Source organism: Sturnus vulgaris, chromosome 3, assembly GCF_052056855.1.
Source record: "Sturnus vulgaris isolate bStuVul1 chromosome 3, bStuVul1.hap1, whole genome shotgun sequence".
Taxonomy (NCBI): Eukaryota; Metazoa; Chordata; class Aves; order Passeriformes; family Sturnidae; genus Sturnus; species Sturnus vulgaris.
The window spans coordinates 52,285,540-52,304,020 of NC_142245.1; the positions used below are offsets into that span (position 1 = coordinate 52,285,540).

The 18,481-nt window shown below is 42.2% G+C and overlaps 1 protein-coding gene and 1 long non-coding RNA gene across 6 annotated transcripts in view; one reads left to right on the plus strand and one right to left on the minus strand.

Annotated features, from left to right (window-relative positions):
* Positions 1-8,851, minus strand: part of NHSL1 (NHS like 1) — a 178,006-nt gene extending 169,155 nt beyond the window's left edge. For all 5 annotated transcript variants that reach the window (XM_088161651.1, XM_088161649.1, XM_088161648.1 and 2 more), the window contains exon 1: positions 8,494-8,851. In XM_088161651.1, the coding sequence (XP_088017777.1) occupies positions 8,494-8,851 (358 nt within the window). The remainder of the gene's footprint in view (positions 1-8,493) is intronic.
* An 854-nt stretch (positions 8,852-9,705) lies between these two features.
* LOC148224338 (uncharacterized) lies at positions 9,706-17,335 on the plus strand. Its single transcript, XR_015802405.1, has 3 exons — positions 9,706-11,129; positions 12,080-12,213; positions 14,223-17,335. It is a non-coding gene; the product is annotated as an uncharacterized LOC148224338 (long non-coding RNA).
* Positions 17,336-18,481: the final 1,146 nt, after the last annotated feature.

An 18,481-nucleotide genomic window follows, 5' to 3' on the forward strand; every position in this document is an offset into this window, starting at 1 on the left:
CATGCTAAAGTAGAAAACAAAAGACAGATACCCATTTGCAAGGAGAAAGACTGGGCTTGCTTTCTTACTCAAACCCAAGATTTTGAGAAACTTTGCGAGTGTAACAGCCAGGCACAGAGAATGTATATAAGCCAGTAAGTGGCAAGATTTATCCCACCCTTAAGAGCTGACAAGTACTCTTTGTAGCCAGTATTTTGACTCTACCAAAAAAAAAAAATAATTGGGAGGGCCAAGAAGAAAGAGCATTCACGTACAATACGTTATCATTTAAAACATACTGTAGAAGTGCCCTGTTTTCATTTTCCAATTGGTTGCTGAACTAGAAAAAAAAAATCCCACTATTGTCATTGTTATTCAATATGCTTGAAATTGTTATCGTTTTTTCCATTATGATTAACATTTGCATTTAGTGCTAGTAGAAAAAACTAAGTGGCTCAGTTCTTCAGACAGCATCCATAGCTCCAATATATTTCAGGAGGCAGCTGTTCTAGTCCTAATCTCTGAAAAGTAGGCGCTAAGTTAATTAAAAAATTACAATCTTAGATTAATCAAAATTTGGTTAGCTAGGCTACAGTCTGATTACAGTAAAAGGAATGTCCAATCAACTAACTTAACAGATCTACTTGTTATCAAGATGTCAAATTTCAAATTAAAACAGAGCTGCTGCTCACATTAGGGAAATTAAACTTACTGAAACATTAAAATGTCCTCCAAGTTTGAAAGTTATAAGAACTCAGCCACAGACACACATTGAAGTCAATTATTTTGAGGGTTTTTTTATTTCAAGTCATAACTTGATATTCTCACTCCATCACTGTAACTGTGTAAATGGTTTTGAGCTTGCTTTATACTTCTACAGCAGAGCAATGGACACGTTTGGAAGGGAAGCAATCAAAATGAGGAAAGGGGCATGCTCAGTTATTATGGGGCTATCCACTGTGCCACAACCCCAGGCAGGGCCTTACACTGGGGCTAACACCAAAGGGTTATGAAATAGAGGGGTGAGAGGGGCTGTCAGGAGAAAGCCAGAAGCTCCATCAAATGTCATCCTTCCCTGCCTCTGCCTCCCATCTCCTCACCAATCCAACCGACTATCAGACTGCAGAGGGTGCAGCATTTGAGGAAGGCGAAATGCTGAGTTTTAACAAGTGACATGGGTGGTGAGGTGCAGAGCAGACACTGAAACTGTCACACCTCAGAACAGGGAGAGGCAGCTCAGAGCACACCTGGGCTGAGTGAGGAGTCCAAACTACTAAAGAAAATGAGGAGGAGAAAATAAAAAAGATTAATCAGGTCTTAACCTAAAAACTGTGTAGTCCAGTGGCTTCAACAGGGTAATTACCTAGAAGAGTGACAGCAAAGCAATTACTTGGTTCTGCCTCTCTCTGCAGGAGTAACTACCTGCAGATTGCATAGCGCCCTAAGCTCAATCACATTCATTGGACCTTAAACATTTATGTTCTAACTACTCCTAGTTCTAAATGGGAAATGAAATCTCGTATGCAGAATGCTGACTAAAGGACAAGAGGCCAATAAATAAATAAAAACAACCTAACTTAAACCGCCATAATTTACAAATGACAAAGAGAAAAAACCCATGACAGCCTGAAGCCAGAAGCAGCCCTGCCCAACTAAAATATGGTAGGATATAAGTACAAACAGCTTGCAAAGTCCACCCACATTAATCTGTGCTAAACCCACAGGTAGCAAAATATTTTTTTCTAGTCTCTTAAGTGGCATGACATCCAGGCTTTCTGGAGACTGCCATCCAACCAGCAGGTTTTCTATCCAACCTACAGCCAAGAACAACATTTAATTAGCATGTTTAATTGATCTTGTTAACTGTTAGGGTGGACAGCTTTGATCTTGCCTGCTGATAGCTAGTTTAGGACTACAAAAGAAACTGGGGCTTTGCATAATTGCCAAGCTTTCAATGCCTGTCTTTTAATTCCTTCTATTTCCCAATCCCCCTTTCTGTTTCTGCTGCACTAGTGCTCCGGATAACAGGAAGCAAAGAACAGGCCATCATTTATTTTATCATTTATTTGAGCATGCAGGCGAAAAAAAAGGAAGATGAGGAAAGGGAAATTGCTGCTCCTTCACCCAGAAAGAGAGGAAAAGGCTAGGAATCACCACAGTGAATCTGGCCTGGGCAACAATAAATTAAGTACCCCCATGGTTGAGGGCAGCCAGCACCAAACACTTCAGTGGAAGATGCAGGAAACACCAAGCATGTGTGGGATAAGCTGCTCCCAACCCCCCTTGAGAGCCTGATCCCACTTTCTGTTGATTAGAGGCTGGTTTAAATTCCAGGACAGAGGGTTTGAGGAATTTCAGTGGCTTTCCACTGTGTTGTTTTATGTTTGTTAATAGGCTCATCCAAAAAATTATTCTTCTGCAGGAGATTCATATTAGCTTAGAGAAGCCCACAAGACCGAGATTACTAGCTTGCACTCAACCAAAATGGGACTGTGCCAATACTAATAGGAAGAGAAACTTCTGAGGACATTTTAGTGCATCCTAAAATATCTAGCAACCTTCAAAATAGATCCTAATTGAAAACAACTAAATACAAGTATGTTTAATTCATTAACTACCTCTCCTAAACACTGTTTTCCTGAATGATCAGGCCAATCATAAGTTCTACGGAAATAAATGTTCGTAGGTGGTGTATAATAGGTTCCGAGCAATGTACAAAGCAGCTCCACATTTCAGCCAAAGAGTGTCAACTGTTTTCAGAGCAGCAAGCCAAACCCTCATCAAACTGAATTCAGCTGGAGCTTTGCCACTCAGCAGGACAACGACTTGGCCCACCATCCCCATGGGAAATCTTTTTCTAACTCAGACTTTCTTCCTGCTTATTTCAAATGAAATCTCCTTTGGATCAGGTTGAATTTCCACAGATAATTGGTCTTACACTAGCTAAATAAAACAAGAGTTATATTGCTTCTGAGCAGCAAACTGAATAATTACAACAGGGTTAAAGAGAAAATTTCTTCTTTTCTTTCCCAGAGGGAACTTAGGAATTAACTGTTTAACATGGTTGAACTTTGCTGTTGAATCTTCATATTGCACAGCAACAGAGAGAATACCACAGTGCAGTCACCTCAAGCATCTGTAATCATGGATGAACTGTAGCTCCCAAACAGTGCTAGAACAGAGCTCTTCACCTAAAAGCCTGTCTTTTCTCACCAAAGTTTCGTCATGAGCACACCGTGGTTTTGGTGGTTAGTTTGGGGACTTAGGTTGCGGTCTGTTTTGTTTTCTTTTGTGGGGGTGTGTGCTGTTTGACTTTATCCCTAAACTGTTTTTCAAAGAAGGTTTCTTCTTGTTGCTGCAGGATGATGAATATTTTGTATTCTCCGTCCTTACACCAGGAACTATAGAAAGCCAGCCAGCCCCTTCATCTCCTGCCTACTCTGATGCTCTCTCAAATAATGCTCACTTTTGGTGGCTTGGGATGGAGGAGGGGTTTCCCTAGGAATAAGCTGAATAAAACTTCCTGTTCAGCTAAAGCAGGAAATGTGCTCCAGTACTGCCTTGCACACAAAGAGTGGAAAATACTTACTAAACAAAATAGCAGGAGATGAAGTGTAAACTGGATTGTCCTTCCATCATGCAGACAAACAGAAAGCCATATTCCCCATGCCCCCAGCTCTCTAGCATTAATGTTCTTAAACTTGGAGGGGGGGACAAAACACCCCAAAAACAAACATACATATGTATAGATATTGTGCATCAAACTCAAATTATTATGCTGTGCCTTTAAAACCAAACACTGAAGGACTTTAAGCAACACTAATTAGGAGGTAGCATTTCCTCCCTCCCACAGAATCAGTTTCTTCTTGTTAAAACAGGAGGTTCGACTGGCCAAACCCCACCCTGCTATTGGAGACACTGAACTAGAAGTTGTCATTAGGTTAACCTCCCAGCATCTCTCTCAAATCATCTCTTCAGAGAGACTTTAAAATAAATAGCAGAGAAGATGGAAGGGACAGCCTTCCACTCTGTCAAACCATTGGGATTTATAGAAAAAAAACAGCAATAATATTTTTTTGCATAAATAACAGCACATGGCAGAAGACAAGTATTAATGGGAAAAATGTCCTTCTTCATACCCTACAAAAACAATGACCGTTTAAGGCCCCACAGCGTTTCCCAAGAGCTGGCCTTGTAATTCATGCAAGATTTCTCTGCAGCCATCATATGCTTTTGACGAGCTCTGATCACTTCAAAGAGGCATTTGTCCTCACCCACCCTGACGTTTAAGAACCAAAAGTGATGAAAAACTACATCACCTGATGCTAGGTCACAGCTGCAGATGCACACTGCTAGAAAATAAAAAGCTGTTAGGCAAGTCCTGTGGCATAAAACACATTATGGCAGCTGGATGCTGGAAACATATGACAAAACATCATGTAAAACAGCAACACACATAAGCTTAATGAAAACCTGATGAAAGACTGCTAAAAAAAAGGACTGAATCTAATTAATTCTCTAGACGTGGCTAGTGCAGCTGAACTAAGGTCACAAGTACTGCATGCTACACTTGAATTTTATAAACTACCTTGAGCCATTAGTGCCTCCCATCACCATGAGTTATAAACCAGTCATCAGCCCATAGGGCCGTGTCTTACCTTATTTTGATGTTCCTTCTTGTGACACAACACCCTGCTCATTATGCAAAGCTCAAATACATGTCAGGAAAACATTTTACTAATTGGCCTTAAAAATAGCCTTGTATTGAAATCAAGTCAAGCACAAGTTTCCCGGTAAGGGGAATACAACGAGAATCTTCTCTACCACTCTGAACAAAAAGTTAAAGAGAGCTAAATCAAACCTGAGAAAGCTGAGTCATTCTAGTGAACTCCTGAAAACTCAACCTGATACTTGGTGATCCAAGACTGCATACAGCTGAAAGCTACCTTCAAAGTCCTGAAGCAGACATGAAATGAAATTCTGCAAGTATGTGTGGCACACCAGTACAAAATCCTTGGAAAGGAAGCCTCCCAGCTGAAGGGCAAGGCAGAATTCCAGAGATGGGGAAGTTTACCCCTAGTAAGGGTTGCAAAGACATAGCACCTACTGCACTACAGCACATCCTTAAACAGTTTGCCACATCAGGAAGTTCTCTCCTGTGTGGAGCAGTGAATGGATGTCCTTGAACTAATGGATTCACTACAGAATACCAGGGAGTATGTAACAGAAGAGGAACATCAGAGATCATCTGAGACACATTCACCTATTTATACTCTTATATCCAGATCTAGGAGCATATGGATCCTACACACACAAGGACACACTCTACAGACAGACCAGCAAGCACAGTCAATGACTGCAGAGAGTGACTGACTGAGGACAAAGAGCTTTGTTCTGCCTCCTTTCCCTCCCTCACGCCCCTGCCCAAGCTCAGCAAGGAACAAACACTGAGGGACCTCTGCTATCTGAAGGGTACTGCATGTAAACTTTACTTTGAAACAAAATTATGATAGCAAAAAAAACAAACAAAAACAAAACAAAACAAAACTCCGCACAATTTCAAAGTACGTACTTTCCCAAGCACCACAGACACACACCAGCTTCTTCTACCAGCTGCCAGTCTACAGCTACTTCACAAAAAGTGATTGTAACCTAGATTTGAAGTTTTCTAGTACTCTTCTGGTCCTTCCCATACAATGTCATGCTGGGATCTGAAAATTTGTTCTGGGACCTTCAGTTGCAAGAGGAAATTATTGTCTGGGCCCCACAAAGAGAATAAAAGCCATTTATTCAAGTAGAAATTACCTGTGATTTGACAAGCAGGTGTACAGTGTCCTACCCACTCATCCTGAATGCAAGAATTACTTAAGTCATCTGACACAACGTCATGTTGCACCTGTGTACTTGTGCACCACAAAAGGTGCAGTAATTTACAATAGCTGCCTCACAAGAAAAGGCTTATGATCAGTTAAAATCTAGTAAATGGGAAAGCAATTATACAATCCTTGTTTGTTCTTACAGTCCTGCACCAGCAAACAGCTTTCTCAATGAGGCTTCAAAAACTGGAAGGAAAAATCCTCCTTGCTGCTGTTCCCAAACAAAGACAGCATTATTAAACCATTCTCTTTGTTTTCCATATACTTCCCTTTAACCTTCCTTTGTCAGGATCAGGATTAAATCTGCAGACAAGCCTTGATGGCTTGTATTACAGATGTTCATGACTAACTGCAACAGAGCATCCTACCTGAGCTCCTTGACCAGACTGCAGTATCTAGAAAGCTTATAAGAATTGTCATGGCTTTATGTGCAACTTCATGTCAATATGCTCAGCCTACACATCAATTTCTAGTGACTGAATAGGCAAAAAAAATAATCTTCCTTTACAAACAAAACAAAAACAAAAAACCCCAAACCAACAAACAACAACAAAAACCAAACAATCAAACAACCAAACCAGAAAACAAAAAAAAAACCCCCAAAAATTAGAACTAAATAATCGTTAATTCTCTCAGACTTATATGAATGAAATCTTTGAAAAGTGAATATAGCAGCATCAGCAATGACATTTCAAAAAGCAAAACTGAATGAACAACAGAGATGCCGCTTAGTGAAGAATTTGAAACCAAACAGAGAAATTTAAACACAAAAATTGCATCCAGTTTTGGGCATCACAATGACAAGAGCAAAGACCGTCAAATTAAAAGCAATAACAGGCTTAGTCCGAAGAACTGAGTTGTAGCAACAACAAAAATTCATGAATATAGAACTTGTGCAGAAGGATGACTAAGAAAGAAAACAATCACTAAGAGTCTGACACATAAAATTTCTGGGTTTGCACGGTGCAGCAGTAGCCTTATTTCACCCATGTCTTTATATACATTGCATCAGTGCATGGTAATCATTAGCATCCTATTTAAACCAAGATTAATAAATACTGCTTCCTATCAGGCAATCAATTTAATATACCACTATACTGCAGGTATCCCCAGTAATAACACACATGCATTTCAAGTGTGACAGCACCATGCCACGGCATATTAACTATCTTGGCAGAAAAGGTTATACTTGTCTTGGTGAGGAAGAAATGGTCCTTCAGTTTATCATTCAGTTATAAAGAACCTAAAAAGTAAGACTGGTTAGCACAAAACTTTAGCCTCACACTTATAAACCACAAGGTTTGGTATGCATGATGAAGGTGTCCTCCTTCAGAGAAATCACATACTCAAGTATATCATAAGGAATAATTCTGCAATGAAACAGGTAAGTTACCCATTCAGGGTTCATACCCTTTAAATCTTATTTCTGAAAGGCCTTTCTTATCAATTTTGCTAATAAGTGTGCCATATGGAAAGTAAGCTTTCTACTTCCATTCAAAAGAAAACTGTCAGTGGTCTCTGAGCAACAACCCTGTTTAGGCTGGTTTATACCTTATACAGCTGCCACAGAAGTTGCAACACAGTTCTTTGGGTTCCTGAATGTTTCCAACACATTGAGAAAGCTAAGATGATGTTGCAAGCCATCTCCCACATTGTCTGTGGGGAGCTTGGTCATGCGCAAACAAAACTTCATGTACCAGATGCAATTTTTACTGGATCCTTACTCCAAAGCTGGACCAAGCTCAGGAAAAAAAAAAATCTTTTCCTATAGCTCTATGTAGGTGTACAATTAGTCACTTCTAAGGGCCACTTTCACCGGCTTTGAAAGAAACTTAAGAACAGCCTCCCCATGTTGCCACTACTTAGGAATCTGAGGCCAAATCTGCATCTTGCTGCCTGGGCTCCGTATGAAGTTGAAATTTCAAGTTTGAGATCAGCTCTGCACAAAGAACAGAAGCTCGAGAGAACCGAGAGACACAAAACCAGCTGCAAAATACATCCAGGTTTCTATTTACTGAGGTCTTCCCATGCACATACAAAAGAATTAATCAGGCATGTGGGCTGAACTGTCAGAAGCTCGGCTGATCTCAAGTCTAGCGCAAACTCGGCATAAACATATAAACAAACTCCCCCGGGATCACAGCGCTCTCAGCTCCCGGTGCTGGCGGCCCCCCGCCCCCGGCCAGCCCGCTGCCCGCCCTGCGGACACGTTCTCCCCGGTGAGCGAGGGCTCCGCCGCACAGAAGAGCCGGGAAACACCGGCAGCCCCCCAGTCCCGCACGCTGACACCGCCCGTCCCGCACATCCAGGGCCGGAGCGGCCGGGACGGAGCCCGGGTGTCCCGGAGGGGGATGAGCAGCGCCGCGCTACAGCCCGTGGGCACCGGCGGGACCGGCAGGAGCGGCGGCGGGACCGGGGGCGGCCGCCGCCACGAGCACGGTGAAAGAGAGACGGGGATGCTTAAGTTTCCCTCTTTCCTTTCTGTTTTTAAATAAATCACAAACTAGAGCCCAGCCTACGGCGCCAACAGCCCCGCCACCGGGCGGCCGCCGTCCTGCCGGTCCTCCCGCTCCCCGAGCCGCCCCGCCACCGTCCCGGACGAGCCAGCAGCACTGGGGAAGGCTGGCACTGTACTCACGGATCTTGACTTTGCGGTGGTCGAGGCGGGCGAGGAGCTCCTCCAGGGCGCCGAGGCGGCGCTGGAGCCGGGCGTTGCGGTGGCACAGGGAGTCCGCCTCGCTGAGGATCCCGCCGAAGATGTCGCCGGCGCAGCGGGAGAGGTCGGAGAGCTGCATCAGCAGCGACACCAGCGCGTACGAGCTGACCTGCTCCAGCGTCCCGAAGAGCGGCACCGCGCCGCGGCGGCGCCCGCCGCCCCCCTCCGCCGCCCCGGCGTGGTCCCCCGGCGCCGGGCCGCCCCGCTCCGCGCCATCCCCGCCGGCCTCTTCCAACCTGCACAGCTTCAGCGGCTCCAGGGTCCGCAGGGGGAACGGCATCGCGGCCGGGGACGGGGCGCAGCGCGGGGCACGGCAGCGGCTGGCGTGGCGGGGAGAGCTAGGCGTCCCTGGCGCGAAAAATCTTCATCCGCGCAGCGGCCGCGGTGACAAAAGTTGAGAGAGAGAAGAGGGAGGGAGGGAGAGAGAGAGAGAGAGCAGCACAACAACAGATGACTCGGGGCGGGAGGCAGGGCGGCCGGGCTAGGCGCTGCGGGGCTGGAGGGGAGCCGCGGCCGCTTCGGCGCAGGGGGAGCCCCGCACGGCGCCCATGTGCGGGAGTGGCCCCCGGAGGCGGGAGCGGCCCCGGGAGGAGGGAGGGATGGGATGGGAGGGGAGGGGAGAGCAGGGGGAGCGGAGCGGGGCGCAGCACCGCCGCACGGCGGGCGCGGGGAGAGCCCGGGCCGGCCGGGAGACAGGAAAGAGCCCGGCTTTCTCTCCCCGAAGTGAGGATGAGGCGGGGAGGGAGGGAAAGAGGAAGCGTGGGAGGGGGACTGAAGCGCCCTGGATGCGGCCACAAAGGAGGAAAGCCAGCCAGAGGAGGGGAGGGGAGAGAAAGCCCGGACCAGCTCCACCTGGGGAACCCCGCGCCGTTGCAGGCACTTTTCTGAACGCACCAAACTCCCAACCCGGAAAGCGAGAGCTGGAAAAAGAGGAGGAGGGAAGAGAGGGGGGGAAAAGCCTGCACGAACCTGGGAAAAGCAGGAGGCCGCCGCCTACCTGTGACTCCCCGAACTGGAGCCTCACCCTTCCCGGCCAGCCAAGGTAGCTGCTCCCGGCCCAGCCCCGCGGCGCTCGGTCCAGCGGGACTCCCCAGGGAGCAGCCGGCCCGTCCGCCTCCTCTGCTCGGCCAAAGGGGCCAGGCAAGAGAGGGAACACGTCTCGCCTCAGCCCTTTCCCCTGCCCTGCTGCGGGTCAGGCCAGAGGACCTGCTCCAAGGTAGAGGAAGAAGAACAGCCTGTCTAGGAACGGCGCGTTCTCTGTGGTTGATTTTTAGCAAGATTGACACTAAGGTAGGAGAAGAAAAGCCTGACCCGTGACATCGAGTGTGGCAGTACCAAACGTTGTACATAATGCTGGTGTGGACCGAAGGCAGGTTCTGGACTTAGAAGCCCCCGAGCTTAGCCCGCGTAGGACACAATCAGCTCTTCATGGAGATGACGGCTCTAATGAGCTATTCCCCACAGAACCAATTTAGCCCACAAGCAACTGTCAACAGCTGCTATTTAATTTTAATTGGACAATGCCCTACTGGCTCTGGCTCCTGCTATATGATAAAGAGAGGAACCCAATCCCTCTCTTCTTGTGGGAAAGAGCCCTGGGGAAAAGTGGTTGTATAGTTCCTTCCTGCCTCATAGTTTGTTCTGGCTCCTGCTGCAGCTGATGAATATATGTGATGAAAGAAAGAGAATCAGCTGGAGATGGAAAGGTCCAGGGACATATCCACGTTCGTTAGCATCTTGCGGACACACAGTTTATGTAACAATATATTTTGCATCATGGTATGTATCATCTGTAGCTTTAGCTTCGTTACTTAAAGGAAACTTGAAGAAAACCATTTTACCAGTAGTGTGTCAGAAATTCCTTGGTGCATGGGGAGAAGTATAGGGGCTGCAGGGAGAGGAATATAAACCAAAGGCTTGGTGGCACACTCGAGAGTTAACATTTACAGGAAAGGTTTGTAAGGGTGATAGTCATAGCAAAACTTGCAAGTTACTAATTCTTCTCTTGCATTAATCAAAGCAAGTTTCATCTTCAAATTTTCCCTGGGGGGCAGGGGGAGGAAGCAATGCCATCTAGTGTTAAAAAAATAAAGAACAAAGCCTCCTTTCTTAACACCTCTGTCCAAACAGGTTACCGATGGATAACTTTGCAACTTGGAATGCTCCCACTGGTTTTGTGTTACAGACAGTACCATTGAGGGCACATGTGCAATATTTATAGAAACTGATGAAACGAACACGGTGCAAACAGGCAAAATAGTGTTTAATCAGGGGTTTAAGCACACAAGGAATCCAAATAAATAATTTTGCAATGGGGAAGCTGTCGGGATTGATTATCAGAGGATGGGAAGCACTAATTTTGTCATATTGAACTCTCCTGGTTTTCTTTTGGGATGTAATGTTTTCATTAATCCCTAGATATGTTTGTTTGCGGTAGTAGTTTGATAAAAAATTCATCCTGTTCACTGGCATATTTGAAGGGAGAGGAGTGATCTTTTGTATGTTTTGTTTAAACTACAGGAGTACCCCGAATGAGGTGGACTTCAGTATTAAACACAGTAAGTAGAAAGTGATCAAAGAGGTCGGTTTGAGTGTCAGCTGAAAAGAACCAACAGCAACACATCTGCTAGGGTAGATATCATAAGGCTGTGTGGTTTTTTGATTGGAAATTACTAATTTTTAAGTACAGTAACAGGTACTTTCAAAAAGGTACATTTACCAGTCTAATTTTCTTTTCTGAAAATGTGGATCACATCCTGATATTGCAAATATTTTTTCATGTTCTTACCCGTAATCTGAAAAGGGTACTTAGAACAGATCTGAGCACAGGGAGAATAATAGCTAGAAATCAAAGCTTTAGACAATGCTTAAATGCAGTAAAGAGCTACTGTGAGTGAATGGGATTTCATTGCCAGTGAATTCTACCTATTGCATTGGTTCATATGTTTGCAAACTATAAAATAAACTACTGTGACAGCTTGAATATTTCTGGTGGGAATAATGTATAATAAAAAATAAGGTGTTTTTAAGACTGCCAGTTAAACCAAGTTAAGAAATAAATCTAAATTTTAAATGCACTGTTGTTCTTGAAATATTCAGAGCCTCTGTGTTTATTCTAGAACAATACCTTTTTTTCTCATTAATTTATATGGTCTGTTTTTCTGGGATGGGTTGTTACCACATGAAATGCTCAGAAAAGAGAACAAGTGTAAAAACAAGTCAATATTGAATGACTGAAATGTGAACATTGGTTGACTGAAACCAGTAAAGGGTGGTCTCAAAGCTTGTTTCTTTCTGTGCTAAAGGAAGGGATATAGGAAAGAAAATGAAGCTTAAATACTTATAGTTGGAAATCTAAAGTATTCATCTTGCTGAAAAGGAAGCATTTAAAATTTCTACATTCAGCAGAAGTACAGACTTTCTTAGGGACACCCCACCTCCCTCAGGTAGCCATGCACATTGTCTGTTTCCAGAGGTTATAACTGGGAAATGTTTTCTTTTCTGGCAGAGCTGTGAGGACGCTCCTGACCGTTTTAAGTATTCCTGCAGGCCCAGGGGGACACTGAGTCAAGGCAGGCACCACGGGCTGGAAGGTGACTGCTCCAGTGCTGTCCCTGCTGTCTGGCAGGACGCTGCCCTCGGGTGAGCTCATCATAACCCTGTGAACTCACACAGGGCAGTTTTTTGGCAATTGTGATGTATAACTGGTGGGAGCAAGAGGCTGCTTTCCACGTAGCTGCATCCTCTGGAGAAGGAGATCTGTGAGCTCACTAGGCAGGCAGTCACTTCCACTTGCAGAGCTGTAACCCAGTGTTCTGGATCTCACACCTCCAAATAACCTCGGTCAGGAGTGGAAGATCCTCTCAGAAGAGGAACAGAGCATAGAAAAATGAGAGACAAAGGAGAAAGGTAGACAAAAGGACAGCAGAGACCAGAGACTTCATTAAATATTTCAAGTCAATATTTATTGCATTTTCAATCAAAGTTCAAGTTCACTGGAAAGTTCATTATGTTTGAATTGTAGCTTTCATCGTTCAGCATTTTAAGCCTCAAGTTAAATTACCAAATTAAAGACCTAATAACTTTCATGTTCTACTTCAAGAAACAGAAAAAAGTCTTGTGGGATTTACTCATCACCCACTGCAGAATGAACACTGCTCTTCCCTCGGCTTGCTTCTGCAATCCTTTTGGGCTCTCAGAAGCAAGTGGTGAGAGGTAGTACAAAAGCCACATGGCCAACCATGTAACATCAGGCACCTCTTCCTGAAATTGTACTTTCATGCCAAGAGGGTAGTTTAGACGTAGCCAGCTGGGATCACCAATCTCATCCATAGTATTTTAACCCGCAGATTGAAGCTATTTGCCTGTGTAGGCTAGGAAAACCAACCAAAATGGATATGAAGAAATAACAACAGTGTAACTTGTTTTCAGAACAGCTCTAATGAGCTCTTGTTTGCAGTGGAGAAAGCAATCTCAACGTCCTGGACACGTAGTCAGCTTATGTATTTTTGACTTACTTTAGCTGTTGAGCTGTAGAATTTTGGTGTAAGCTTAAAATGGAGACAATTCTGCAAGAAAAGCTCTGAAATTTTATTCTTTCTTGGTTAACCAAAAGTATGTGGATGTTTTCAGTCTTGCTGAGTCACTTGGCTCTTTTAATTATCATGTAGTCTTTTGTCTTAGTAGTAAACCTTTTTCAAGGAAACCTGCATAAGACAGGCAACAAATAGGAGTAGATATGACTCCTAATAAAGTCAAATGGCACCATAATTTTTTCTGTCCTTCATGACTACATATTTTTTGTGCATCATATAAATATCAAATTATAAAATTAATTACCGTTAAAAATTATAGCTGCTTTGCTGGGTTTCTCTAAACTTCTACACTACTACATTAGGCCACAGATCACTTCTGCCTGACTATGCAGCAGAACTTTCAATCCTTACTTTTCTTCCAGCTTACCAATATCAGGAACTGGTATTTTTGTGTGCGTGAGTTCATACCTTGCATGGCCCAAAAGACCTTCTTTGTCCAGAAAAGGAATCTTGTGGATATTCTTTTAAAACTAATACCTGAACTTCTCTGGCGATGACAGTTTTCTCTCTGACACAGGTTACTAACAAGGCCCTGTTTCCCTGAACATTAATAATTTCCAACTTTTGTGAACCCCAAGCTCTCCTTGTCTGGCATGTCCCTGGATTGTGTACCTACATGAAGAAGTACTGAACTGAGCTGCATTTTCTGTTTCATTCTGCAGCACTTTTTTCTGATTTTCTTCACCGTGTTATTGTCAACATTACACAAAGGCAATAGTGTAATGCCAACACCTTCATCCCTGTTATTCAAAGAACTGAGTAGATGTATTCACACTTTCAAGGTAGACAAGTTCAGTATTTTCTTGAGCACTTTCTTAAAGGTTAGTGGTTTGTTGCACCAGTGCGAGTGATCTTTTCTCAGTCCTAACATTAAGTTGGTACTTATTCTTCAAGTCTGCCCAGCTTGTGGTTTAGACCTTGGATTGTTCTGCCAAGCTGGCCCAAGCTGTTCTGAGAGACAGCTCTCTGCCTATCTACACAAGTGTGAGAGTCAGCATGCTGTGTTCAGCCGGCCTATAACCTCTCAAACCCTTTCTCATTTTTCTATCTATACAGAGCTGACTTTGGATAAAAGCCATGCTACTCGTTGTGCAATGGAGCAATCAAAGCTAACTGCAGTGGGAATGACACCATGGAGGAAGCGGTAGTTGTGATGGCCTAAGGATATGATTCAACTGCACACCAACGATGTGTAACAGCTCTTTGCCTCTGAAAGAGGAGCTCTCCCACCCCTGCTTCCTTCCTTCCATTCCTGCTCTCAGATGCATGATCTGAAGCTTGCTCTGCAAGCATCCGAAGTCATCAGTGTAGAGCAGCTGCAGCTCTGCTGCATAAAAAGAGGCAGCTGACATGCTGTGAAAAAATTGCAGGAAAATGTATACTTTGCACTTCAAGACACAGCAGTATATTGGATCATTCTCAGGGAGCTGAACAGTGGAGGCAATTGAGACTGTGAATAGAAACACATGCAAGAGATCATAGAGCCTAGGAAAATACAACTAAAGCATAACAGCTCCTTCAGAACTCAAGTGATCATCAGAGGTTTTTGGTCCTGGTGTTCAATTGAGTAGAGTACAAAAAAGACTGCCAGTCACCATGCTTGTGTTTGAGTTCAGAGACAGCCTGCCTTTAAGACTCTGATTCTTGGAGAATGGAAACAATCCCAACCTATATCTCCCCAAAGAGAAACCAAGTTGCTGAGAAATTATCTCAATGAGTCAATAATAGTACTCCTGGAGTTGCCATACTAATTTTCTTCATTTGGTTGAGGCATTTCTGTGTCTCCCAACAAAGTGCACTCCGTGCTTCCACTTCCTCCATAGCAGAAAAACTCCTGATATATTCTTTTAATTGATAAAGTGGAAACACTTTCCACTAGACCAGGTTTGTCAAAGCCCCATCCACCCTGACCTTCACCACTTCAAGGGATGGGGCATCCACAGCTTCTCTAAGTTACCTGTCCCAGTGTCCCAGCACCCTTACCATGAAAAAAGTGTTCCTTATATCTAATCTAAGTCATGTATAACTATTCATTTTTACTGAGTTACATAGCTACAGGTATGCAAACAACAAGTGACTGTACAACAGGAATATGGATGTGATTATTTGTGCAAGAAAACCTTCATCTGGAAAAACAAAGGCTGCAGAAATTATCAGCTGAAAATCAGAATAAACATATGGAAATTTCATAAATGCTGACCAAAGTCTTTTGCTGCTGTCCTCAGCTTTAATGAAAACAGATCATGTCAAAAGCTTTGGTAATTTCTGTATATAATTTTTATTTATCTAGGACACTGACCACATTTATGTCTTCTCTAATTATACTACATTTGTTCTCCTTTGAAGCAATTACACAGTTTACATTTTGATTCGCTAACAAAATATTGCAACAAAAAAATCGGAAATAATTAGAAAAAAGCATTCCATCAAACAAGATAAAATTGTATTCTTTTAACAAAGTTGATTATCTTCTCAAATGAATGCCTCAGGGCTCAGGGTAAACAATACATCCAATGGACAAAAGCCTCTTAATTGCATCCCAAACATGCAGACTGTGCTGGTCACCAAAGCAGAACTTAATTTCTCCTTAGATGTTCGCTTCCCAGCAACAGGGACTACAGCTGCAGCAAAATACTTCTTTAAGTTATCTATATAACACTTTGTAAAAAAGATGGCACCCTGTTTAATTTCAGTTGTGAACACAAATGGATGGTATGCCAAACAGTCATTAATGAGTTTTGATAGTTGCAGCAACTTCTGCCTCATAAATAAAATGCAGAGTTTGGTCAGTGAAAAAATGCAGGGCATGATAAACTCTTTATCAACCAGCACAGATTTCCCCATTCTCTTCCTTGTGAGCGAGCATGGCTTGTCCCTGGGACCTCCACCAGGGATGAAACAGTCACTAGTGAAATTATATTGGGTGTGTGTGCAGAAATCTCTGACTCCATCACTGTCTAAACTCTCCATTTTCAGATTAAAAAAAGACTAAATATTTCTTAAATATATTTAGCATACTATCCATGTTCTGGATATTTATAGGAGGCCAGAAAAAAATAATTTTGTTTTTTTTTCTAAATATGCATTTGGGAAGACTTTGTCATGGTGGTAGATCATTAAAGGTCTTGGCTGCCTTGTTTATTTTCCTTTGCATAATTTCATCTATGACTGCTTGTGATGTGATACAGTGTGTTTGTGCTGCAAAGCTTGGTGTTTTTTTTATTATATAAAGTCGTTCTCAAAGACTGGCATATTGATAATAAAATAAAATACATTCATATTCCAAAATAATAATTTGAAAGATGGATGGTATTATGGCTATCTAGAAATTACTCTGAGTAGTGAAGTCTATGCTACAAGGAACAGCTGAGCTAAGGATCACTCAAAGCAATGCCTGTGACAAGTGGCATCTTTGTATTTTCTATGAGCTATGCAATGGCAGTACCACTCTTTACAACTGGTGCTCTTTACAACTCTTTACCACTCTTTACAAATGTGTTTTTGAAGAATCATTAATATTAAAATATCTAACTTATACAAACAAAAGCCTTAACTTAAATATAAAATAAATTGAGAGTAACAGAGAGGGTAAAGGAAATTAGGATTTTTACCACATACTGCTCTTTGAATATTCCCAGAAGTTTGGGAGTACCAAATATGTGATTATGCAATCGCTGAAATAAATGCAGCTGTGTTTATTTCACTGCATGGATCCAACAAACTGTACAAGCTAAGGATCAGTGTCTTGTTCATAAATTAGCAAAAAAATGCAGCACAGTATGCGAGATAGAACTTCTTTCTCTTCCAAGTGTTTTCAGATTTGGCAGAGTACACATTCCTTAGCGGACTATGAACATGCCCAGTTTTAATAATTTCTAGCAAAATAATTTTTTAGTTCAAGAAAAAAAAAATTAATGCTTTGCTTAATAGCATAGGAATCAACTTTTAAATACAGAGAAATCCAGATAAAGAAGTTCTGTTTAGTTTTTCTTAAAAATAAGCTGAAAGAAAGTGTGAAGAATCTCAGTATATTTCAGGAACAGCTTCTGTAGAAGGAAAAAAAAAAATTGTATTTAGTTTCCTTCCAGGACTCATCCTTGTGGTCTCTTTCCAGAAGTTTGAATATTTAATCCCTGGTTGTACATACACAGAAAAAAAAAGAAATAAAACCCAACTAAAACCAAATAAAGTTTTACAATTATTCCAATTTGTCTCTTTGCTGTGTCAGTTTTTCTGTGCTTTGCATTTAATGACAGCTGCAACTGCAGTTTTGAATACTAACACAATTGTTGTGATCCACAACCAAAACATCGAAGTCATGTAGTCAGTAATTTTCCACTGAAGTCTATAACTCGTTACGATGCTTTCCAAATAGGTAGGGCACTTATTAATATACCTTTAAAAGGAGGTATCATTTAAATCCATTATTCTATTACTATTAATTTAAGAAAACCTTAAAATAGAATTATTCTGACAAATATCTACTGTACCATACTGTAATGTAATTAACTATTAGTCTGTATACAATTGCCTTCAGTGAAACAGTGCTGTTCACATGTCCACTGTATTCCATCACTGATTTATTTTAAAAGCTCATATTTAAGCCTTAAACAATTTTCTCCAAAGGCCCTCTTTATTCTATATCAATATGGAACCCACTGCCACAGTTGTCCTGTTTGGAGCTGAGAACTTCAGCTGCTATTCCTCTTTAGTATTTCCAATGCAAAGGAAAATGCTTCAGATGCTTTATTTTTCCTTTGCTAATTAGAGTTACTGGAGTAAAATAATATTAAAAAGAAAACATTAGAATACTGTTTAGTGTATTGCTTGGAAATAATTTTCTCTAAAGATACTTCTGTGTACACTTATTCTCTTTAGGGAATGGATTTGTGTTTGGTTTTATTTCTGCATTTGTATATGTCTAACAAAACAGAGTCTGAAATTACAAACATGCTTTCCAATGTCTGTTTTCAGAGAACAGATATTTAGTCAGTGGAACTTCTCAGCAATACATCTTCTAGATTGGAAACAAATAGTCACTCGATGCTCTTAAAACATCAAAGCAGTTGTATTTGTACTAAGCCACCAAGCTATAGAGGGGGAAGGGAATTCAATTTTCCAAACAACACAGAGAAATTACTCGAGGCCAACTACAAATCTGACCAGAAAAAATTGCAGACTGCAAATGACTCACAGTTCTACTTTGATATTAAGATAATAATCTGAGTTATATTTTTAGAATATAAGTTTATTTCTATAACTGTAACTATGAGAGCTGTATTTCATACTCTTAGCACATTCAATAAAGTAAACTT